Here is a 26,527-nt window from a genome sequence, read left to right on the forward strand (position 1 = left end):
CATCAATCTCCATACCGAAATCTGCACCTATCTTCCCACCCAGCCGTGTGTCCATTAATCTCTATATCTTCCGACGTATAAATATACCTGCTCATCCTTCCAACTATCATTAAAAGACATCCACCGATATAGCATCAATCATATATCATTTAGTGTCATCCACAAACCCACCCACCCAGATATCCAACAACAGAAACCCCCGACACATGTAAAGAGGGTGTGGCGTAACCGCCAGAGCGGCCGACTTTGGAGCTGGGGAACCAGGTTACAGTTTTGGCGTCGGCTCAACACCCTGTGATTCTGGGCAAATAACGAAATCTCCCCGTGCCTGCCAAAAATGAATAGATCTGGTGCTAATGTAAAGCGCACCAAAACTTCAGTCGAGTTCGCGCTGTATATAAAACTGCAGGGCAAAAATAAGTTACCACCAAAAGCACTCGAAGTCTTAAAATAATAAAAAGGCGCCGTACAAATACTCCTCGACACTAAAACAACAGATCGTTAACCTATAAATGTACCCAAGTGTCCATTCACAAACCCACTCATCCATCGAACCCACACATCCGTTTCCTTAAATAGATCAGTTACAGCGACAGAGTTTCCAGGCAACGCGCTATTGTCTGGGCTGTGGGTTCAGCTGGCCGGGCCCCCGCTGTAATGCACATTGGCCTAGCTCAGGTATTCACCCTCCCTCCCTCCCTCGCTGCCTGTCTGCCGATCGCGCCGCCTACCTGTTCTACCTCACCCGGAATCATGTCTCGCCTGCCTGCACAGGGTGTGTTTCCTCAGCGCCCATCGCAAACTTGACACCGAAGCACCGTGGGATTCATGCCTTCCGCCAGGAGCTGGTCGTTTCGAGCAACCCTAGACCCGGACTAGCCCCTGCCGCTCCCAGAAGCCCGCCAGTAGGCGCTAGCCGCTGCCATGGTCTCCCTGGACCTTCCGAAGCTTCCCCGCGCCTGGAATTACTGGCTGCTGTTGGCCATTTACCTACTGTTCCTGGTCCTGGGTGCCCTGGTCTTCATGGGCATCGAGGCGCAGCACGAGGGCGCCCTGCGTCAGACAGTCCGAGAGGCCCACCAGCGCTTCCTGCTGGACCACCCCTGCATAGCACCTTCTTCCCTGGACAAGCTACTGAATGAGGTGATTATAGCAGATAATTACGGCGTCTCGGCGCTTGGTAACAGCTCGGACATTGAGAACTGGGAGTACACTTCCGCCCTATTCTTCGCTGCCAGCGTGCTCACCACGACAGGTACGAAGTGCGAGGTAGAGTCATGTTTCCGTATTTGGGTTTGTAATGGGCCAGCATGTCGTCCAGATATCTGTCGTAAAAAGCACCCATAATTTGAGTGAAGTGTGCCCCCTGTTTCACTACTCTAAGCCCCGGTGCGCCTGCGCCTGCCGCACTGTTGATAGAATCGCCCCTGCACGTGTCTTTATATTACTTCATGTGGGAGCGGAGGGAGGCGTCCAGAAGTGCTTGCTGAAGATCACACCTGTCATCTACGTCACGGGACATGCCGCGTGCTTCTGCCTATAAACTCTGAGGTGCTAATCACTGTAGCTGCAGCACGTAAAATCCCTGGTGGTAATGTATATTTAGCCTGCAAGTCCAGGTGCCATCCACTGTCACCATACCCTGACTGGTTGTCACTGTAGTACCGCTTACTATAGACTTGGTGCTATGGCATCCATACACCTAATGCCCAGGTGGTAAATGCTATAGCGCCTAAACTTTAAGTGGTAATTACTGTAGCTCCAGCACATTTGAAAGCACAGGTCTTAGTTTCTTCAGCTCTGAAAACCCTGATGGTCATTTTTTTTGTTGCAGTTTTATATAGCGCGAACTCGACTCGAAGGTACCAGAGCGCTTTACATGAACACCAGTTTTACAGGCGGACACATTCTTTTTTTTGTGTGTGTTAGGCACCGGGAGATTAAGTGATTTGCCCAGAACCACAGGATTTTGAGGATCCCTGCACCTTCGAGATCCACCGCTGGATCAGTGCTCTATAGGGTGAAAGGTATGCCCTGTGCCACAAGAGGCAGGACAGATGGTGGAGGATCAAGGTGACCTCTGACACGTCCATTCTGCAGGGCATGGCGTCTGTCCTGCTGGGTGCCCTTGAGGTGGGCGCACGGGACAGCACCTTCCGAGCCTGGTATTAAATGGGTCACAAACATGCACTGAATGACTCATACCGGTAACGGGATGTGGTTAAATGTCACACTGCTTGACAGTCACTTGTAAAGTGGTCTCAACAAGCAGTGCTCAGCAGTTTTTTTCATTACAGGAAGTATCTGTGCCACCCCTTAAAGTGCCTCTGGGAAGATTGTAAAAGCTACATTCCTTTAGGTCAGACTGTAAACCTTTCAGGAGGTTTACATCCGCAGATTGCATGCACAAAACGCAACCTGTTCTATTCCTTAAAATCCGGCATGAAAAATTGACCTTCAAAAAAACTTTCACTTACTTCCATCCTTTATTTATTAAATTCACATCTCCTCCCCTTCTACCATCCCCATGCCTCTTCTGTATATAAACTAACCTACATCTCATGTCCTAAGCTCAGTTTTTCGGAAACCACAACAATGTCTATGAACTCAAGCAAGCATTTGCTTCTCATATAGCCCCCTCTAATGATCACATATATGTCAATAATGTACCACGAAGTAACTGGAGTGAATGCATGGAATGAGCATGCAAAACGAAACCCAGTAACTAATGGACTGGCGCCTAATTTTGGGTCACTGGGTAACATGGCACTCGCTGTAAAGCGCTTCAACACCTCGCCAGGGGTCGTTAGCACTACACAAATGCGATTTACATTTTAATTTTAATATTGTCTAGGTAGTTACCTCTTTTAGTCTATTGCCAGAGTGCCTACAGCCCAGGTGGAATTCTCTAGTGCTTTGAAGCTCAGGTGGTGTGTAATATTATAGCACCAAGAAGCTGATGTAGATTCGATGGCTTCAGAACCTTAAAAACCAGGTTGTATTGCTAGGCCATCATCTCCTCGAGGTGTAGGTGAGATTTCCTATTGGTCAGTGGTGTAACTAAATTGATGGGGTCCCCCAGCAGAATGTGAAGAGGGGCCACTCAGTCGCCCACATCTTACAGCTATTCATTGGCCTTTGGCAGAATGGGGCCTATGTGGAAAGTTTGGGGTCCCCTGAAGGTTTGGGAGTGCCCTCCCTTGCGCCACAAGAGCCTGCGTTACGCCCTTGCTATTGGTCATAAACGTCCTGGTGATAATTGTTGTAGCATCTGAAATACAGGAGGAATAGATATTGTAATATAGCACCTGGAAGCACAAGGGTTAATTTGTATCGCTATAGTGCTGAAAAGCACAGATGATCTTTTTGGAGCTACAGTGCTTTAAAGCCTACGTGATAACAGTTATCATTACAAAGCCTTAATGGTACAAACTCGCTAGTAATGGCTACATATGCAACGTCTGCAATCTCAGGTAGTAACTGAGAAAGTGCTTAAAGATCAATATGGTAGAGTATCTAGCTAAAACGCCTAGACGCCCATGCGGTTATCGCTAAAGCGCCAAAAAGCCCACTGTGTTAAATGCTATATAGTCATCAAAATTCCACCTGAAAGTGTTTTCGGCCTCTAAAGCGCAGTTCGTATGTGCCAGCAGTTCAGCGCCTTAAAGCCCAGGAGGTACATTATTGTAGCTTCAGCTACAAGTGCCATCACTCATTCACTCCTTCATTCATAGTTGGGAGGAAGAGGTAGAGCAGAAGAAAAAACAATCAGGCAGCCCTAATTTGTTTAATTTCGAACATTGAAAGAGAGCCCTGGGAGTCACCGGAACTCCCATATCTGGCTCGAAGCCCAGGCAGTCATGATAATAACTGCTGGTATGATGAACAATTTACAGACCACATCGAAACCGGTTCCGTGACGTGCCGCGCTGAACAGACGCGGCCTGGGCCCGGGTGTGGTGAGCACTGGCAGCTCAGGCTGAAACCTGTTCTTCCTGCAACGGTGCACAGCCAGCCTGGCAGCCGGAGCAGCGACAGGGCCTAAGCGGGACCTTTGACCCCACCACGTCACTCAGCTGCAGTCCATCGATCCCTGCAGAATATTTTCTCTAGCACTCACAATCTCACCCGCCGGCAGAGCAAACGGTTATAGGGACATCTCTTAGGGGCAGAGCAAACCAACCTAAGAACCCACAGCACGTGAGACAGTGGCAGGAGGAGCTAGGCAGGGCATTAGAATGAGGTTACATAAGGCAGTGGTATACCAGGCCAGCTTTAGGGCAGTGCGACTGGTGCGGCCTCACTGGGCGCTGACCTGTGGAGGGGGCGCTGACCTTAGGGGGCGCGTTGTGTTTAGCAATAACTTATAATTGGAGAGACGAGGGGCACTTTTGCCTGGTGGTAGTGAGAGAATCCGAGGAGGCGGTCATGGGGTGTGGGGGTGCCAAAAATGATTGTCGCACCGGGCGCCACCAGCGCTAAAGCCGGCCCCGGGTGTATGCCCTGGTCCAGTGGAGGAATAGCAAAGCAGAACATTCAGATGTTGTGGCATAAGGCGGGGATTCTGAGATGACTATACCGGTGCATGAATAGGAAAGCAGGACATTCGGATGTTGCTGCATAATGCAGGATACTGAGATGACTATACGGCGTATGAATAGGAAAGCAGGGCATTCAGATGTTGCTGCATAAGGCAAGATTCTGAGATGACTATTCCGATGTATGAATAGGAAAGCAGGACATGCGGGCGATTATGCATAAAGCTGGGGTGTACACTCAGGTCCAGCAAAGGAATAATAACAAAGCAGAACATTGGGATGTTGTTGCATAAGGCGGGGATTCTGAGATGACTATACCGGTGCATGAATAGGAAAACAGGACATTCAGATGTTGCTGCATAAGGTAGGATTCTGGGATGACCATACCGGTGCATGAATAGGAAAGCAGGACATTCGGGTGTTGCTGCATAAGGTAGGATTCTGAGATGACTTAAACTCGTGTATGAATTGGAAAGCAGGACATTCGGATGATTATGCATAAAGCTGGATTGTATGCTCAGGTCCAGCAAAGGAATAATAACAAAGCAGAACATTGGGATGTTGTTGCATAAGGCGGGGATTCTGAGATGACTCTACCGGTGCATGAATAGGAAAGTAGGGTATTCTGATGTTGCTGCATAAGGCAGGATTCTGAGATGACTATACTGGTGCATGAATAGCAAAGCAGGGTATTCCGATGTTGCTACATAAGGCAGGATTCTGAGATGATTATACCAGTGCATGAATAGGAAAGCAGGACATTCGGATGTTGCTGCATAGGGCAGGATTCTAAGATGACTATACCGGTGTATGAATAGAAAAGCAGGACATTCGGATGTTGCTGCATAAGGTAGGATTCTTAGATGACTATACCGGTGCATGAATAGGAAAGCAGGACATTCAGATGTTGCTCTATAAGGCAGGATTCGGACATTACTATACTGGTTTATGAATAGGAAAGCAGGACATTCGGACAATAATGCCTAAAGCTGGGGTGTACGCTCAGGTCCAGCAAAGGAATAATAACAAAGCAGAACATTGGGATGTTGTTGCGTAAGGCGGGGATTCTGAGATGACTATACCGCGCATGAATAGGAAAGCAGGACATTCAGTTGTTGCTGCATAAGGCAGGATTCTGACATGACTATACCGGCGTATGAATAGGAAAGCAGGACATTCGGGCAACGATGCATAAAGCTGGGGTGTACGCTCAGGTCCAGCAAAGGAATAATAACAAAGCAGAACATTGTGATGAATAGGAAAAGAGGACATTCAGATGTTGCTGCATAACTCAGGATTCTGTGATGACTATACCGTTGCATGAATAGGAAAGCAGGACATTCGGATGGTGCTGCATAAGGTAGGATTGTGGGATGACTATACCGGTGCATGAATAGGAAAGCAGGACATTTGGGTGTTGCTGCATAAGGTAGGATTCTGAGATGACTTTACCGGTGCATGAATAGGAAAGCAGGACATTCAGATGTTGCTCTATAAGGCAGGATTCTGAGATTACTATATTGGTGTATGAATAGGAAAGCAGGACATTTGGATGTTGGTGCATAAGGCAGGATTCTCAGACTACTATAATCGTGTATGAATAGGTAAGCAGGACATTCGGGCGATAATGCCTAAAGCTGGGGTGTACGCTCAGGTCCAGCAAAGGAATAATAACAAAGCAAAACATTGGGATGTTGTTACATAAGGCGGGGATTCTGAGATGACTATACAGGTCCATCAATCGGAAAACAGTACATTCGGATGTTGCTGCATAAGGCAGGATTCTGAGATGACTATACCGGTGCATGAATAGGAAAGCAGGACATTCGGGCGATAAAGCATACAGCTGGGGTGTAAGCTCAGGTCCAGCAAAGGAATAATAACAAAGCAGAACATTGGGATGTTGGTGCATAAGGTAGGATTCTGAGATGACTATACCTGTGCTTGAATCGGAAAGCAGGACATTCAGATGTTGTTGCATAAGGCGGGGATTCTGAGATGACTCTACTGGTGCATGAATAGGAAAAGAGGACATTCTGATGTTGCTGCACACAGCAGGATTCTGAGATGGATATACCAGTGCATGAATAGGAAAGCAGGACATTCGGATGTTGCTGCATAAGGCAGGATTCTGAGATGACTTAAACTCGTGTATGAATAGGAAAGCAGGACATTCAGATGATTATGCATGAAGCTGAGGTGGATGCTCAGGTCAAGCAAAGGAATAATAACAAAGCAGAACATTGGGATGTTTTTGCATAAGGCGGGGATTCTGAGATGACTATACCGGTGCATGAATAGCAAAACAGGACATTCAGATGTTGCTGCATAAGGTAGGATTCTGAGATGACTATACCGATGCATGAATAGGAAAGCATGACATTCGGATGTTGCTGCATAAGGTAGGATTCTGGGACGACTATACCGGTGCATGAATAGGAAAGCAGGACATTCAGATGTTGCTCTATAAGGCAGGATTCTGAAATTACTATACTGGTGTATGAATAGGAAAGCAGGACATTTAGGTGATAATGCCTAAAGCTGGGGTGTAAGCTCAGGTAAAGCAAAGGAATAATAACAAAGCAGAACATTGGGATGTTTTTGCATAAGGCGGGGATTCTGAAATGACTATACCGGTGCATGAATAGGCAAGCAGGACATTCAGATGTTGCTGCATCAGGCAGGATTCTAAGATGACTATACGGTGCATTAATAGGAAAGCAGGGCATTCAGATATTGCTGCATAAGGCAGGATTCTGACATGACTAAACTGGCGTATGAATAGGAAAGCAGGACATTCGGATGGTGCTGCATAACTTAGGATTCTGAAATGACTATACTGGTGCATGAATAGGAAAGCAGGACTTTCAGGTGTTCCTGCATAAGGTAGGATTATGAGATGACTATACCGGTGCATGAATAGGAAAGCAGGACATTCAGATGTTGCTCTGTAAGGCAGGAATCTGAGATTACTATACTGGTGTATGAATAGGAAAGCAGGACATTCGGGCGATTATGCCTAAAGCTGGGGTGTACACTCAGGTCCAGCATAGGAATAATAACAAAGCAGAACATTGGGATGTTGTTGCATAAGGCGGGGATTCTGAGATGAGTATACTGGTGCATGAATAGGAAAACAGGGTATTCGGATGTTGGTGCATAAGGGAGGATTCTGAGATGACTATACCTGTGCTTGAATAGAAAAGCAGGACATTCAGATTTTGTTGCATAAGGTGGGGATTCTGAGATGACTCTACCGGTGCATGAATCGGAAAACAGGACATTCTGATGTTGCTGCATACGGCAGGATTCTGAGATGAATATACCAGTGTATGAATAGGAAAGCAGGACATTCGGATGTTGCTGCATAAGGTAGGATTCTGAGATGACTATACCGGTGCATGAATAGGAAAGCAGGACATTCAGATGTTGCTGCATAAGGCAGGATTCTGAGATGACTGTACCGGTGCATGAATAGGAAAGCAGGACATTCGGATGTTGCTGCATAAGGCAGCATTTTGAGATGACTTAAACTTGTGTATGAATAGGAAAGTAGGACATTCAGATGATTCTGCTTAAAACTGGGGTGTATGCTCAGGACCAGCAAAGGAATAATAACAAAGCAGAACATTGGGATGTTGTTGCATAAGGCGGGGATTCTGAGATGACTATACCGATGCATGAATAGAAAAGCAGGACATTCAGATGTTGCTGCATAAGGCAGGATTCTGAGATGACTATACCGGTGCATGAATAGGAAAGCAGGATATTCCGATGTTGCTGCATAAGGCAGGATTCTGAGATGACTATACCGGTGCATGAATAGGAAAGCAGGATATTCCGATTTTGCTGCATAAGGCAGGATTCTGAGATGACTATACCGGTGCATGAATAGGAAAGCAGGTCATTTGGATGTTGCTGCATAAGGCAGGATTCTAAGATGACTATACCGGTGTATGAATAGGAAAGCAGGACATTCGGATGTTGCTGCATAAGGCAGGATTCTTAGATGACTATACTGGTGTATGAATAGGAAAGCAGGACATCCGGACGATAATGCATAAAGCTGGGATTTACGTTCAGGTCCAACAAAGGAATAATAACAAAGCAGAACATTAGGATGTTGTTGCATAAGGCGGGCATTCTGTGATGACTATACCAGTCAATGAATAGGAGAGCAGGATATTCAGATGTTGCTGCATAAGGCAGGATTCTGCGATTACTATACCAGTACATGAAAAGGAAAGCAGGACATTCAGATTTTACTACATAAGGCAGGATTCTGAGATGACTATACTTGTGTATGAATAGGAAAGCAGGACTTTTGGACGATTCTGAATAAAGCTGGGGTGTACGCTCAGATCCAGTAAAGTAATAATAAGAAAGCAGAACAGTGAGATGATGGTGCTGCATAAGACAGGGGTAAACTGTATACACCCTGGCCCAGTGGAGGAGGAGCACAGCAGAACATTCAGATGTTGCTGCATAAGACAAGGATGCAGCACTGGCTCTACTGGTGTATGAACAGGACAGCAGGGCACTGGGAAGATGCTGCATAAGATAGGTGTATACTCCCTAGCCCAGTGGAGGAAGAGCAAAACAGAGCATTCGGATGATGCTGAATAGGACAGGGATGCAGTGATGCATATAGTTGTGTGTGAGGTGTAAGGCGGGGTGCTGTGTGGGGGGTAGTAACATTAGGTGATGTTGCATAACATAGAGATGCCGTGATGCCCGGACAAGTGGACACACAGCAAAGAAGATGCTGTGCATTCGGATGCTGCTGCTATGACAGGGATAGGAAAGTGTCTGGTCCAGGCAAAGAAGAGGACTCAGGCCATTCTGACAATGTATCTTAGAACAGTCTTAAAACAAAGCCTTGCCCAAGAGAAGGCGAGCAAAGCAGGATATTTGATTAATGCTGCATAGAACAGGGATGCAGTAATACGTGGGTCAGTGGAAGAATAGGAAAGTTGGGTCGTCCAGCCGATGCTGCTTAGGGCAGAGATGCATTGGTGATGCATGCACCAATCATGTAAAGCAAAGTCGGGCATTCAGGAGATGCTGCTTAGGGCAGGGACGCATTGGCAATGCATAGACCAATCATGTAAAGCAAAGCGGGGCGGTCAGGCGAGGCCGCTTAGGACAGAGATGCACTGATGTGGGGAACAATTGGGAAATAGGAAAGTCACACATTCAGGTGATGCTAGTTTGCACAGGGATGCATGATGCCTTGGCCAAAGGGGGAAAAGCAAAGCGGGGCGTTCAGGCGATGCTGCTTAGGACAGGGATGCAGTGATGTGTGCGACAATGGGGAAAAAGGAAAGTCGGACAATCAGGTGAGGCGGCTTTGCACAGGGATGCAATGATGCCTTGACCAATGGAGGAATAGCAAAGCGGGGCATTCAAGTGATGCTGCATAGTACAGGAATGCAGCGATGATGCATGGAACGATGGAGAATGGCGAAGTCAGGTTTACAGGTGATGTTGCTTGGGGCAGGTGTACCAAATTGGGTTATTAGTTGAGAGGGGTGAATGCCCCACTCAGATAATCCAAAATCTTAGCCAGGGTGAACCATAAAAGTCATTTGGAGTCCACTCCTTTGTCTTGGGTATAAGTGGGAGCAGGTCCAGCCCTTAACCCCTTCAGTGCCACGCCCTTTCCCCCTCCTGTGCCGGGCGTTGCATTAGTGGGTGGGGTTCATGACGAGATAGTCTCGTCATGGGCACAGCGCAACCGTGCTCCATGACGAGACTATCTCGTCATGGGCACAGAAGAGGTTAAAGGTGTCTTACAGGTTTCAAACAGTAAGTAGAATCCTTCTGTTCTTTTAAAGGTCCAGCAAGTGTGCTTAGGAGATGGTGGTCAGGTCCATTTTTGAACAGTTCAGTAGCTGGTGAGTAGGGGTGACTTCTGGTTACTCGCTAACCAATGAGGAAAAAGTTCCTGAGGCAACCCAAACCACCTTTACAGCATACTTTGTCTGCCTTACTGCAGACTATCCCTGAATGCACTCTTCTAAGAGGTAGTCAAGATAGCACAGGTATTCTGCCCTTGGAGGGAGCTGAAACTTGTGTGCCAGTCAATGCTTAATTTGGGCCTTTGGGTTCCGGTGCGCGGCACTGGCACTTAATTGTAAGTACTGGGGCCTGTGACAGCCTGCCACAAGGTGGCACTGTCTGGCTAATTCAAAGATTACCACAACACCAGTTAACAATTAAGACCGCGCCAGGCGCCAGAACCCCTGCCCAAATTCCATCAGTCCTCAGGTACGCCTCTAGCAACCTCCACCAACTCCGAGGTAAGCTCGACTGCCCCTGCAAATTTGATCTATCTACGGTACTTGTCTCCTCCAGCTGCTCCAAATGTCACTGGACCCTCAACCTAGAAGCAGAACGGACAACATCCCCCAAAATCTTGCGACCTCTCTTTACAGGTGCCCTGATAAATGCCAGGTCAATGTGTAAACACAGTCAAGACATCCACGATCTCATCATTGACCACGATCTGGACTGTCTCATGATCACTGAGACCTGGCTCACTGAAGACAGTAACCCAGACATTGCCACCGCCCTCCCCCCGGGCTACTCCTTCCATAGGCAGGATAGACAGAAAGGCAGAGGAGGAGGTGTCGCAATTATCCTTAGGAACACCTTTAACTGTCACACCTTCTGCCTTGATCCCCTCACCGACGCAGAAGGCATAGGATTTTGCATAAACCTTAGCCAAATGCTCTCCTTCACCGGTGGCCTTATCTATCGTCCACCTGGTAATGCAACGAAATTTTTGGACTCGTTAGACGACGCTCTTGGAAGCTTCCTTCTTCGCTACCCACACTTTACCCTCCTGGGAGACTTCAACATACATCTCGAATCCACAGCAGACCCGCATACCAGAAACTTTCTGCAGTCGTTGGACATCTTCAAACTACAACAAAGCGTCAAACTTCCCACACACTCCCTTGGTCACACTCTGGATGGCATCTGTTCAAACTTTCCGTCCCTCTCCTCCCTATCCCCCATACCTCAAATCTGGACTGATCATTGTCTAATCCCCTTTCATATTTCCAGCTGCCATACCCCTATTTGCAATAAACGTATGCGCCATCTCACCCACCCCATCAACTGGAATACTGTCCAGAAAAACCTCATTCTTCATCCTCTTTCCCCATCTAATGCCCCTTCCCCCTCGGGTGACATAGACAGAGACGCTATAGGTCTCAACAATTGGCTCACTCACGAAATTTCGAGTCGTTGCCCTCCCCACAAACTGGACAGGGCCTCGAAAACAGCTAAATACAAGGCCCCTTGGTTCACGCCGGACCTAACTGCCGCTCACCTCCTTTGCAGAAAAGCAGAACGGAGATGGCGTAGAACCTACGACAACGGCGATCGCAGGAATTACATCCTACAGAGGAAAATCTATCTTGCATCCATTAAATCAGCTAAAAAAACTTACTACGTCAACGCCATTAAGGATGCTAGTCTAAAGCAAAAAACCCTTTTTGCAATAGTTAAATCCTTTACCAAACCTAAAGCTCTTCAACTGGAAATCCCTCCATCTCAAGAATTTTGTGATAAAATCTCCGACTACTTTGATGACAAAATCACCTCCATTCACAAAAATTTCCCCCCCCCCCCTCCCCCTGTTCCTTCACCCGTGGACCCGGACCATTTCAACCAGCCTATCAATAGTCTCAAAAGCTTTACTCCTGTCACCTTGTCCCAGACCAGAGAAGCGATCCTCGCCTGCAAATCTGGCTCCCCCTCTGACCCCTGTCCACCTAAGATTCTTCACCTCATCATCGATGATGTCAACCCCTCCATCAATGCTATAATCAACCAATCCCTCTCATCCGGTTCTGTTCCCCGCTCTTGGAAAAAAGGGGTGGTCAAGCCGCTCATGAAAAAGTCGAACAAACCCCCCCTCCGACCTGACTAACCTCCGCCCGATCACCCTCCTACCCGCACTAGGTAAAATAACGGAACAGTTGGTCCACAAGGAGCTCAAGACCTTCCTGGATTCACATAACTCACTTCACCCCCAGCAATCCGGCTTCCGGTCGAAACATTCCACTGAGACGGCCCTGATCGAACTGACCGATACCATCAAAATCCTTCAAGATCAAAGGAAGAAGGCTATCTTGATCCTTCTCGACCTCACGGCAGCTTTCGACACCATTTCTCATTCCATTCTGATCAATAGACTCTTAGATATCGGTGTCACCAACTCTGCCCTATCCTGGATTAGTTCTTTCCTCAGTGACAGGTACCAAACCGTCACCCTTGGCCCCTATCATTCCAAGGAGAAAAAGGTGTTTTGTGGTGTCCCTCAGGGTTCCATTCTGAGTCCCCTCCTCTTCAATATCTATCTTATCCCTCTCCTTACCCTCATAGAATCGTTCGGCATAACCGTCACCTCTTATGCCGACGATACTCAGTTGATCATTCCTCTTGATGACAATTCCAACACGGCTGAGCTCAACCTGAAACACTGCCTTACAGCAGTCTTCCAATGGATGGACACCAATCACCTGCACTGCAACTCGAATAAAACCGAGATTCTTCCCATCGGAAAAAATGCTTCCTTCTGCCCTGCCCTGTGGTGGCCGGACAACTCTGCTGCCCCACCACAAACTGTTTCATCAGCCAGGAACCTAGGGGTTCTCTTCGACTCCGAGCTCTCCTTCGATCTCCATGCCTCGACCACAGCAGGAAAATGCTTCGGCATAATAAAGTCCTTAAGGAAATTCTTTGATTTCCTCCCGCTTGACTCAAGAAAAACGGTGGCGGTAGCCCTCATTCTCTCCCGTGTGGACTACTGCAACGGACTCATGGCAGGGACCAAAAAGTCCACCCTCGCCAAACTACAAAGTGTCTTGCACACTGCCGCCCGGCTTGTCTTAAAACTTCCACGAAAATCTTCCATCTCCGCAGCCCTTAAGGCCTTACACTGGCTCTCCCTGCATAAGAGAATCCTCTTCAAAATTCTCATTGTAGCCTTCCGAGCCTTCAACAAATCCGGTCCTTCCTACCTGACTAAACGCTTCCCCCATTATACTCCGTGCCGCTCCCTTAGATCTTCACAAGATAACCTCATGACCCTGTCTAAATTCAACCTGAAATCCAAAGGCGGCAAAACTCTAAGCACCTTAGCCATTAAAGCCTGGAATAATATGCCAAGGCATCTCAGGCTCCAAACAGTCGAGAAGCCATTCCGGAAGCTTCTAAAAACCTGGATCTTCAAGCTTCCCGACGACTGGTCCAAAGCTGCCATCTAGCCTCCCTCACTTCACTCTGTGACTTGGAATCAGGACTCATAGCGCCATGATGCTCCTTCCGGAGCGACCGTCTGCGCTTTAGAAATACCTTTCCAAATTCCAAATTCCAAACAATTAACTCAATATACATTGAAAATGAATATAACCTGCCATCTTAGCCATTCCTATAGCTTTGAGGGACTTAAATAGTCTGAACTGTTACATTTGTAGGTGTGTGAATGTTAGAACTTGTGTTGTTACTATGATTGGTGGCGCTCGCAGGGACAACGTGTGGTACAAAATCCAGTGGTCTCCTGAAGGAAGCCCAGGCACTTATTTTTTGTGTGCAAATTAAGCACTGGTGCCTGTCAAGGAGTATTTATTCCAAAAGTGTAACTTATATTCAGAACTTGTGAATAGATAAAAATTAGTAAACTTATCAAAAGTGTAAATTACTCAAAGTGTATAGGCCCCAGGCCCTTCAATTTGGTGGAGACATGTAGGTTATAATATATTAATCTGCACTCTTGTTTTTTTCATAGACAACCCGAGTTTTCTATGGTGAAAATTGCTTTTTGGGCTTGTCACTGTAGGGACACGGTAACATTAGATTTCTGCATGTCATACTTTTAAATACCATACACCTTACCTTGTGTGCTACAAGGCCTGCTTATGTAAAGTTTTCCCCTCTCAAAAGGGTTTTTCTGACAGGCCGGGCTGCTTGTTTGAACTGCCGTCACCAGGCTACATTGGTGGGCCTAAAGTTATGTTTTCCTTGTCACAATAGTGAATGGCACATGATTGTTGCAGTCCACAAGTGGCATTTAACTCTCCATGCCGCAGGGGTACATTTTAACCCATATACTATGTCCTTACAGGAGAGATAAATATGCTAATTGGGGACTAGCCCGATGTAAAAAAAAATAGGTTTCATGCATTGCAGCACACCAAGGTGCACAGTAAAAAAAACAGTAATCAAATTCAGCAAAAACGTAGGGTAAACAGACACAAGAGGGACATTTCTCACAATCCTCCCCTGGGTAAAAAAAAAATGACATTCATCCAAAAGAAATTGTTTTCATCATTGCTGCATTACTCAGGACAACTTCTAACTGATTAAATAGCTGTGCACTTTCAGGAGCAAACAATCATCAAAGTAATTTCTTTCTGTATCGGACACACCTGTGCATCTTTACTGGCACCCTCAATCCAAATGAACATTGCCCTGCATCAGAGTGGGCTTTTTTTGTATTTTTTTGTATGAAAAGTTAGGATTACCCATTAAAAAAAAATGCTTGTACTGCAAGCCTTTTCCCTTTTCGCATGGCTGTTTCGTGTACAAGGTGTTCAAGGATTGTACTTGGTCTAGGGTTTGGGGATTTTTTCATGACTTGCACACATCTCTTGCTAGATTAGACACTTGAAAGTGCCATCAGAGATTACTTTAATCTTGTAGCAAGTTTTAACAAAATTGCCCCATGCAGCAACACTTGACTGTTCAGTTTAAAGTTCCTAGGTGTAACATAGTGTCAAATCGGCCCATGTTGCCAATTTTATGGGAAAAGCCACTAGGCAATAATTTATGGAGCCAGTATCTTAGCACTTATTACTTGAAAAAAGATTGAGAGCATAGGGCTGCAAGATGTATCAAACCCACAAATGCTGCATTTAGAGTTGAAGCCTCTGACTATTGTGTCGCTATATGGCACTGATGCCCTCTTTTAGGTTCACATTATCACTTGCATGATAAACTGACATGTCCCCTTGGACCGAGGGCCTGACCGTATGAATCTGGTATCCTGGCTTTTTATTCTTGGTCCTGACATCACACTACTCTAGTGTGTACTAATAGGCTTAGGGTCAGATGTATCAAAGGGTTTTACCCATTCAGTGTCTATGGGAAAATATCTTCATGCATTGGGCCTTTAGAGCTGTTGATGATGACTATTAGAGGTCCTGGACTTGTAATGTGGCCTGCAAGGGCGCACCATTTGAGACAGAGGACTACTATTCCTAACATCGGGATGAGCATAGATAGCAGTAGTGGCAGCATACCATGTTCTAAGGATCAGTAGTGCGATCAGACCTATATATATATGGATCACTGGAGTAGAGACCTACTGGCCAGTCAAGTAAAGTTCTGCTTCAATGCACTTGCTCAGTCGTCCACACGAACATCCTGAGTTGTGTTTAGTGTGAGTGGTAAAAGCATGGTGCGTGTGTGAGTGAGCCACAGTAACAGAGGCCAATGGATCCAGTTTGAATGACTGCCGAGGCATTGTCCAAGATGGAGGGTGAGGACTGTGCTTCTAGGCAGTGGAAGTTTATTGCTCACATTTGTGTACCTGGAGGGAGGTGACCTAGGCATTGAAGTAAGAGAGTGGGGACAGGGCTCCTTTAGATATTCTATGAAGCCTTTTGGTTAGCAGGGAACTGCTAACTTTTCTTCCTTAACACTGCAATTTGGTAGGGGTAAGGAGTAGAACCACAGACTCTTTATTTTCTTTCTTTTTTTCCTTTTTTCTTACTTATTGTCTTTTTTCTTACCATTTTCTCTTTCTTTTCACCTTTCTTCCTTTCTTTCTTCAATCCTTTCTCCCTTGCGTGCCTAATTCGTCTTTCTTGCTCTCCACTTTCTTTCTTTTTTCTCTCTCGTTTCTCAATTTTCAGTTTTTTCTCTCTTCTTTCTTTCTTTTTTCTCTCATTTGTTATTTTCCTGCTTTCTCACTTCTTTTTTATCTTTGCTTCTTTCTTTCTCTTCAGCATTCCTCCTTTTCTTTCCATCACTTATTTTTTCCTGTCCTTGTCTAATTCTTTCTGTTGTCTTCATCTTGCCTTCTTTCATTCTCTCCTTCCTCCTCTTATCTTTGACTCCCTTTCTTCCTCCCTTTTCTCTTCTTTGGTCCCTCTTTCTGTTTCCTCCTCCTCTGCTTGATTCATTCCTTCTTTCCTTCCTCTTTATCTCTCCATAATTTCTTACTTCCTTTACTCTGTCTCTCATTTATTACTTCTTTCCTTTCCCTTCCCATCTCTTCTGTTTCTTTCCTTTGTTCTATCACAGTTGAACCTCTCTAGTTATCGTCCAATCTCATTGCTCCTTTTACTGGGCAAGCTCTTGTAAGGACTAATCAATTCACAACTCACAGAGTTCTTTGAATCTAATAGAATTTTAGAATACTCACAATCGGGTTTCTGACCATCTCATAGCACTGAGACTGCTTTGGTTGTGGTGACCAACCATATCCGAGGCTCGTTAGACACCAATATTCCAGCTATGCTTATATTACTCAATTTGTTAGTGGCTTTTGACACAGTGTCCCATTCTAAATTATTACATAGGCTACAGGAAATTGGCATTCATAGGACAGCCTTAAACTGGCTCGGTGATATTTTGTCCAAAAGAACCCAAACCATCATCCTTGACTCTTTTAAATTGTGGACCATACCATTAAAAAAGGGGTTCCCCAGGGCTCATGTCTCAGCTCGCTGCTCTTTAACATATATGTGGCCCCTCTTGCCAAGATTGTAAAAGCTTTCGGGTTTGAGATATTACTTATGTTGACAATACTCAGTAAGTAATCTCCTTCGATAAAGACCTAGTTGAAACAAAACAATGTTTTCAAGATGGTCTGACGGCAATTACCTCATGGATGACAGATAACTGCCTCCAGCTTAACAGGGAAAAAACTGAGATTATGCTATTTGGCAAGACGCAACAAATATGGTCTGCACACTGGTGGCCAGCTGAACTTTGAACTGCTCCCTCACCCAAGTTGTTGGTTAACAACTTGGGAATATGTATGGATCAACCCCCCTCAATGAAAGAACAGGTGATGTCTACCTTTGGCTCCTGTTTTCACATTATGCGCCTGCTGAGAAGAGCTCTCCCCTTCATCCCATTCTCTGCCAGAAAAACTGTGGTCCAGGCCCTGGTGATTAGTCAACCCGCAACGTGTTGCTGGCTTCCGCTAATGAGACGTTGCTATCTAAACTGCAGGTGATGCAGAATACTGTGGCTTGCTTTTTCTGTAATCTGCCTTCCACGACCGCCTTGGGGCCCCACCTTCAAACTCTTTATTGGCTCCCAGTTCAGAAGATAATTATTTTCAAACTGTGCTGTCTTACACACAAAGCCTTAACTGGCCGTGGTTCAGTTTACTTAGCTTCCAAACCTACACAGTACCTTCCTCCCAGACTGTTGAGATCAAGTGACAAAGCACTGTTAAGCATTCCACGTATCAAGAAGACCCGTTTGGGTGGCAGGTCCTTTTCCTATCTGGCCACTTGATTTTGGAATATGATTCCACGCTTTATTAGGACCTGTATTGACCATTTCAAGACCGTTTTGTTTTGAGCTGGTTGCGCTGGCTGCTTGTCTGCCTGGTCAAGCCGAGATACCCCTTGGGGTGATTCGAGCGCATTATAAATGGCTTTAACATTGACATTAACATTTCCATTGTGTTTTCTATTCCTTTTTTCTTCACTACACTTCATTTTTTTTCCTTCTTTCTTTCCTTTCTTCCTTCTCTCTCTTTTCTCTTTGCTTCAGATATTCCTTCTTTCCTTTATTTGATTCCACTGTTCTTTCCTTTCTCTCCTACCATACTTTTCTTCCTCTCCTTTCTTGATTATGTACACTCTTTCCCCTTTCCCCCTTCCCTACCCCTATTCATGAAGTCCTTATATAAGGTAGTAGCCCATGATGGGTTACATTTATCAGAAGTAGCTTGCATGACCAAAAATGGTTCGAATATCGATGCCACAAATATCGATGTTCTAAATATCGAGTTAAAAATATAGACTACAAAAATATAGACTCCCCTCCTTAACAGGTAAGTGCAAAAATATTGACTAAAAAATATCGAGGTCAAAAATATAGATGTAAAAAATATCGATTTAAAAATATATATAATATAATATATAGAATACATTAAATAATAATATTATCTTTAACAAAATTAATTTACATTTTAAATACATTTTAACTAAATATAACAAACTTAATTTCAATAAATATAAACACACAAACATAATAATTTATACATATACATATATTTACTTAAAATGTTGTTACCTATTATCTTTATTTTTGGTTTTTAAACTTTAACATTATAAAACAATAATATATATATATATATATATATCAATAATTTAGAATAAAATAAAAAACTTTGTATAATAAATTAAAACATTAAACTATTAAAAAAAATGTAAACTAACATTTCCCAATACAATAAGTGCAACAGTAGGGAAAGTGTTGGATAGCGTAATAATTAAATGTACTATTCCAACTCCGGTGAAATGCAAGACAAGGGAAAGTGTTGGATAGTGGCGGGGTAAAAATTACTACTCCCACTTCAGGGATAGCAACAGTAGAAAAGTGTTGGATAGCGGAGGTGAAAAAAAACTATTCCCACGCCAAAGAGTGCAACAGTAGGGAAAGTGTTGGATAGCTGAGAGGTAAAAATTACTATTCCCACTCCAGTAAGTGCAAAAGTAGGGTAAGTGTTGGCTAACAAAGGAATTAAATGTACTATTCCAACTCGAGTGAGTGCAACAGTAAGGAAACTGTTGGATAGCTGAGAGGTAAAAATGACTATTCCCACTCCAGTAAGTGCAACAGTAGGAAAAGTGTTGGATAGGGAAGGGAAAAAAATACTATTCCCACTCCAAAGAGTGCAACAGTAGGGAAAGTGTTGGATAGCGGAGGGGCAACATTTACTATTTCCACTCCAGTGAGTGCAATAGTAGGTAAAGTATTGGATAGCGGAGGGGTAAAAATTACTATTCCCACTCCAAAGAATGCAACAATAGCGAAAGTGTTGGATAGTGGAGGGGTAAAAATTACTATTCCCACTCCACTGAATACAACAGTAGGATAAGAGTTGGATAGCGGAGGGGTAACATTTTTATTCTCACTCCAGTGAGTGCAACAATAGGGCAAGTGTTGGATAGCAAAGGGGTAAACATTACAATTCCCAATCGAGTGAGTGCAGCATTAGAGTAAGTGCTGGATAGTGGAGGGGTAAAAATTGCTCCCTGCATCGCAAAAAAGCGACACAGCGCGTGCCATGAAATTCGTTTTATTTATTTAATTGTTTACTTACCTCCAATTATCCATATTCTGGTTTTTAGTACCCCCCCTGCCCCTCCCCCGCCCCACCTTTCTGCCCCACGGAACTCCCTCCACGGGCCGCAGCTGTTAATAACATATAACAAAACCTACAAATAATATATAAAATATTACATTCATTTATAAACAATAATGATTTAAAAGTAGCAAATATTAACAAACAAAAAAAGTATTTAAAACATAAATGTATTTATTTTATTTCATCCCTATAACACCACACCAATAACAAAGCAATTCAAAATGTTTGATTACATTTATTTTCATAATTAATAATAAATTAAAAAACATATTAATAAGAAAATAGAAATAAACATTGAGTACACAAGCTTTAACACTCTAATATCCACAACACACACCAAAATTAAACTGTAAATTAATAAAACACAATTATATATTATTTTTTAAAGAAAAACTATTACTATTAACAACTAATAATCAAATAACAAAATTGTATTTAAAACCCACCTTTTACCCCTTTAATAGTAAAACTAAAACACAGAAAATAAACATTTACCCAAAATAAATATCAAATAATTAATATTAATTAACAACTATATATTAATTAATTAAATACAAATTACTTCCCAGCCTTTACTCCTATAAACACCACAGCACACACATAGAATTAATTACACAATTACCATAATGAATTACCAATTAATTAAAATTAACAACTTATTATTAATTCATCAATGAAAAATAATTTACGCCCCTCCCTTCCTACCATTTACACCTATAAAAATTACCACACACAAATATAAGTAATTGCACAGTTACTAAAACTAATTACAAATTAATTAATCAAAATTAATTAACAACCAATTATTAATTCATAAATTAAAAATAAATTTCTTCCCACCATTTATACCTATAAACACCACACCACACACCTAAAATTGGTTACACAATTACCATAATTAGTTACCAATTAATTAATTAGAATTAATTAACACCCAATTAATAATTAATTAATAAAAAATTAATATACACATTTAACACTATAACATCTCAATTGATCAAATATTAATACATAAAAATTAATCAATACATTAAATATAATTCAATTAATTCCCACTCTACTCCCCTATAAACCCACAACTCGCACAGAACTAAAAATGCAAAAATAAAATTAAAAAAAATAATACATTTAATATAATGAAATTACTTCCCTCCCTATTCCCTTATAAATCCAAAACCCACTACAGAACTAAAAACACAAAATTCAAATAACAAAATTAAAAAATCATTTCATTAAATTACTTCCTACCCTATTCCCCCATAAACTCACAACCCGCTACGGGACTAAAAGAGCAAAATTAAAAAAATAATAATAATAATTAATTACTACTAAAAAACACATATATGAAAAATACAAACAAATATTATTCGAAAAACATACATCACATACATATAGAATATATACTAAAATACATATCAAGAATAAAACATTATATTTTTAACAACTGTATTTTTGTAAACGATATTTAACACTTCGATATTTAAAAAACGGATATTTCTTACCTTAAGTTGATATTCTTGACCACGATATTCTTGGTGTCGATATTCCTGACCCACGATATTAATAGCTCGATATTTGTGCAACTCAATATTTTGTACTTGATATTCTGTCTCTGCACCCTGTAGAACAGCCTGGAAAAACCACTTGACTGAAGAACCACTTCAAACCAGTTCTTCAGTAGGGGTGGGTGGAGCTCACAGAGTTGCACTACGCTGAATTCCACCGAGTTGCTTAAAACCCCCTGCTCAAAAAAGTCTTAAACGGACCTTGCAGGCCTTTCGGCAGAGATAAGCACCGCCCCCCCAGCGGTCCGTAATGCCAGTGTGGCACCTGAACCAGGATTCTTCACCTTGATGACCCAAAAGCAGTGCCCAAGCGCAACAGGACTGCCCGACTTCATCTAGGTGTCCCAAGCTGCCACGAGACTCTGCTGCCCTGCAGCCAAGCATACTCGGGCAGCATGGCACTGTCCGTAATAATCAGTCGATGCTCTCTTCATAATTATGCTGAAATTAAACATCCGTCCTAATGTCCCTGGCAGCGTTGAACTCCAACAACTCACTGTCCCAACTCCCTTCCCCCCTCCCTTGGTGAGCCAGTTTCTCATCCACTCTCTGTGCTGGTCTCCATGGTGTGTCCATCACACAGCCCTCGCTTACCTCAGGCTCAGAGACATCCGCACAGTGCTCTCGTCCTGCCTGCCGCTCGTCTTGCCTGCAGCCGATGCCCGGGGATCCGGGAGCTGCATACCTGGTGTCTCTGGCTCTCTACGAGCCAAGCAGTGGCATGGCGCTGGTGGAGCCGCTTCCAGTAGAAGTGCGCCCCTTAACTTAGCTGTGCTGGGGGTTGGCCATGGTGCTGGGGCTGAGTGGTGCTCAGAGGCGCAGGGTGGAGCCGTCTGACTTGGCCTCAGCCTCCTGTCCTCCACCATCTGTGCCTTGCTCAGGTTTGCCTTCCGCACTGCTTCACCAGCAAGGTCCCTCCCCACCGAGCCGAGGCAGCAGCTGCTGGTGAGTGGAGAAGGTGGCCATTGCAGCGTCCGGTACCGGGGGACGACCAGAGCTCCTTTGCTCCCTGTGACGGGAGTACGCAGTGTTTGTCTTCGATGCTGGTGTTTTTTAAAATCACGCTGTTCACCTTGATAACGGAACATTGAGGCAACATAATTAGGGTAGTGGTGGGTGCCAGTAAACTCCGCTATGCGGCTTAGGCATAGTTTTTGCCAAACTTCGCCCTCAAAGTGGAGTGTGGAGTAGCAAAGACTCTGTGAACCTTGCCGGCAGAGTGGAGTTTACCACCCACCCTTATTCTACAGTGGATCTACATCTACTGTCTGCCTTTTAATATATATCGAAGTTGAATCATAACAAACCCACTTTGTACCTGTTCCAAATCCTCTATGAACACAGAGTACTAAGAGGATTGTTGTCCGACCAGGGCTGGAGTCTGTCTGTCAGCCAGTCTCCCAGAGGTGAGGGTACATTACATAAAGTCTTGCTGCATTGCTGGAGAAGCTCTGTATTTGTCTTGAAGCACCAAGAAGTTTGCCTACCTACTGAGAGGACGATGGAGCCTCTCTGCTGTTCAGGAAGGAAAACAATCTAGAAAGGGGCGAATTTCAGCTCGTCCCTAGTAGCGCCTAGAAAAAGTGAACTGCTGGACAGCAAACTGGGAGCACCCAGGTGTTAGAGGGCTCACTAGATTCCCCCAGCGGTTTCAGGCTGTAACTGCAACTCCATGACTATTTGAATTGCTGAGTTCAGTCAGGGCTGTGATGGTACAGAGGTATTCGGCCCATGCAGGACAACATCGGCTGAATACCTGATCGGCTTGTACTGGCTGCATATGATAAATTTACACATTAAGCTGCATTTCCTGAACTATTAATTGGCCCGTGTGTGGCTGCATCCGCCTAGTTCCTGTTTGACCGGTGTGTGGCTTAGACTTACAAATCTGTGACGAACCTGTGCTGGGCTCTCCCTGCTGAATTCCTGATTGGCCCTGTGTGGTCCAGTTAGCCTCAGCTACGGCCTCAGCTATGGCCTCATCTGCTGACTCCAAGGAACCTCATGGAACTACACTTGCCACTGATTTGGGTAGTACTGTGACAACTCCGAACTGCTGCTCTGCAGGCGGCTGCGAAGAAGAAACTGACCTGGCGTGACACCAAACGCTGCCCTGTGCCCTGGTTAAAGGAATTCCACAAAATCCATCTAGTGTGTTGCAGGTCTTGGAAGGGGGCCGGTGCACTTTGCAGGCAGTCTAAATGTGACCCCAAGAGGACTTGCTTATCATGTTAAGGTGTAAGAGACTTAAAACTTGGAGGCGATTAAACTGAGGCTATGCTATATGAATTATGCTAGTGTGTTACATTTATTTATTTTAGTACTGTATTATAAGTGTGGGCTAGTTGGCTTGTTGGGGTATAGTTGGTGAAGTTAATTAAATAAGCAATAAATTAAATTTGTTATAATTGATAATTATTCATGTGTTCACTAATTTTGTTAACTGTCAAATTGTTTTTTATTTTCACACACACACACACATATATATATATATATATATATATATTTTTTTTTTTCAGTCCACAATCTCCGGTACGGAATCCTGGGCTGTCGTGGGCGGTCCGAGTTAGGATACCGGAACTCCTTATATAAACTCCACAAGTCCCCTTGTACACAGGAAACACTCGGACACCCAGTCTGTAAGTAGATAATTTATTCGGCAAGTCGAGACGACGCGTTTCACCTTTACGGCTTGATCACGCTCGTATAGTAAACAATCCACCATGTTTAAATACATCACCATGTGAATAATAGAAAACTAACTTCTCTAGCAAACACAACGTAAACAGTCGCAAATATCGCGGCCATTTTGAAGTATCGCGTAACTCATTAAATAACAAGTAATGTTTATTAATACCATACATGTCGTGCTTAGGGTCACAATGAGCCAAATAACTACAGAATCTGCATAACACAATGAAATCGCTCTAATTAGTGCAAACTTAATGACCGCATTATGTCATTAATATATAATGATGCTTATAGTATATTGCACAAAGTTAATACCAATATCTATTTTTATAAGTGCCAATAGAACGTAATAGGTAATGCTACGATAACACATCAAATATTGCACTGTAAAATTCATGTTACACGTGGATTGACTCAGATGGATACCCATAGTCGTTACATGTTGTATTCTAGGCTCTGTCTCTTTCTGCCTAAATTCCTGTATTACAACATCATACATAAAGATATACAGGGAATATCATCCTTATATTTAAGGTGTCCTGAGCCTGTATACATCCGCATGGTTCACCATCAATTAAGCCCAAGTGGGCTAATTATATTTTGCAAAATATTTGCATATACATATATACAATGAATCATTCATGGAAAACCTGTCCATAATTACATGATATTCTCCTGGTGGATTGTTTACTATACGAGCGTGATCAAGCCGCAAAGGTGAAACGCGTCATCTCGACTTGCCGAATAAATTATCTACTTACAGACTGGGTGTCCGAGTGTTTCCTGTGTACAAAAAATAAATAAATGTAAATGTTTTTTTCTGCCTTCGGGGTCCTTCAGGGACCCCCTGACAAAGGCTAGGGGGTCAGGAACTCTCTACCCTGCCCCCGTTTCACGTTCGCCACCTTCCTTTTCCACTCTCGCACTGAAAACAAACAAAATGGCGGACGACACTTCCTGATTTCGATCGATTCGAACGTTGACTGACATGTAACAACCAATCAGAATTACGCTCGCGCACGTTAGGGTGCGCGCACTGTGCGCGCACGGTGCGCGGCTATAGATATGTATGTGCTTTTAAATGCAATTTGTCTCAGGAACTAGTGAACAGATTGACTCCATATATGCAAAAGGCACATCCCTGACCTGAGGACTACCTCTCTGCCAAATTTCAAGTAATTCTGTTCAGCCATTCGGGCTGTACCTTCGACTAAAGGTCCTATGGGAAAATGCATGGGGAAAACGCGTTTTGGGACCCCCCTTTTTTCTCGGCCCCCGCTTGACGAATCCCCCCGAGACTTTCAGGGTAGAAGCTGAGCGGAGCGCCCCATTAGTTTTGAAAATTTCGCGAAGATTCGTCAACCGGCGCCAAAGTTATTCAAAATAGAATTTTGAGATTTCCTATGGAAACACGGTCCTAACTATAACTATCTACTGGCGACCGCCAGTAGATAATATATATATATATATATATATATATATATATATATATATATTCACTTAAAAAACCATAGGTTTCACACATGTTATAGTTAGCTGGACATTTCACTCGTGAAAAACCATTGAAATTCCCCCGTTATAGTTAGTACAGGCAACTATAACTCACGCGACCGCAATCCTCTGCTGATGACGTCAGATATTACATCCCTGATGACATATGTGTCTTTCTGAAAAAAAAATATTTGTAATATATGTATAGCTAAAGATTAATGGAAGAAGACATGGGTAAATAGGTGTCTAAATACAGTGATGTAATATCTGACGTCATCAGCAGAGGATTGCGGTCGCGTGAGTTATAGTTGCCTGCACTAACTATAACGGGGGAATTTCAATGGTTTTTCACGAGTGAAATGTCCAGCTAACTATAACATGTGTGAAACCTATGGTTTTTTAAGTGAATTTGCAAGGTTTTTTAAATGCTAATTCCTAACTATAATGTGTGTGAAACCTATGGTTTTTTCAGTGAATTTGTGCGTTTTTTTAAATGCTAAGTTATGTATTTATTTTTTTAAGGTTTTACAGCGTGCGTGTACCGTACGCGCACGGTGCACTTCGCGCACCGTGCGCCCACGTTACGCAGTTCGCGGAATTTTTCCGCTTCTACCGTACGCGCACGCTACGCGCACTCCGCAATTTTTCAAAAAAACAATTAAAAGACATTTTGGCCCTTGGGGGTCCTTCTGGGACCCCCTGACAAAGGCTAGGGGGTCAGGAACTGTCCACCCTGCCCCCTTTTCACGTTCTCCACCTTTGTTTTTCACCCCCTCAGACTGCGAGAGACAAAATGGCGGCCGACACTTCCTGGTTTCGACCGATTTGAA

The 26,527-nt window shown here is 43.8% G+C and overlaps 1 protein-coding gene across 1 annotated transcript in view; it reads left to right on the forward strand.

The window, feature by feature from the left end:
* The first annotated feature begins 586 nt into the window (after positions 1-586).
* The window catches only part of KCNK7 (potassium two pore domain channel subfamily K member 7), a 78,293-nt gene continuing 52,352 nt past the window's right edge, over positions 587-26,527 (forward strand). Inside the window, exon 1 of the mRNA XM_085625822.1 lies at positions 587-1,255. Within this exon, the coding sequence (XP_085481948.1) occupies positions 925-1,255 (331 nt within the window). The 5' untranslated portion in view covers positions 587-924. The remainder of the gene's footprint in view (positions 1,256-26,527) is intronic.

The sequence above is a fragment of the Triturus cristatus genome, chromosome 9 (genome assembly GCF_964204655.1).
Source record: "Triturus cristatus chromosome 9, aTriCri1.1, whole genome shotgun sequence".
Classification (NCBI taxonomy): domain Eukaryota; kingdom Metazoa; phylum Chordata; class Amphibia; order Caudata; family Salamandridae; genus Triturus; species Triturus cristatus.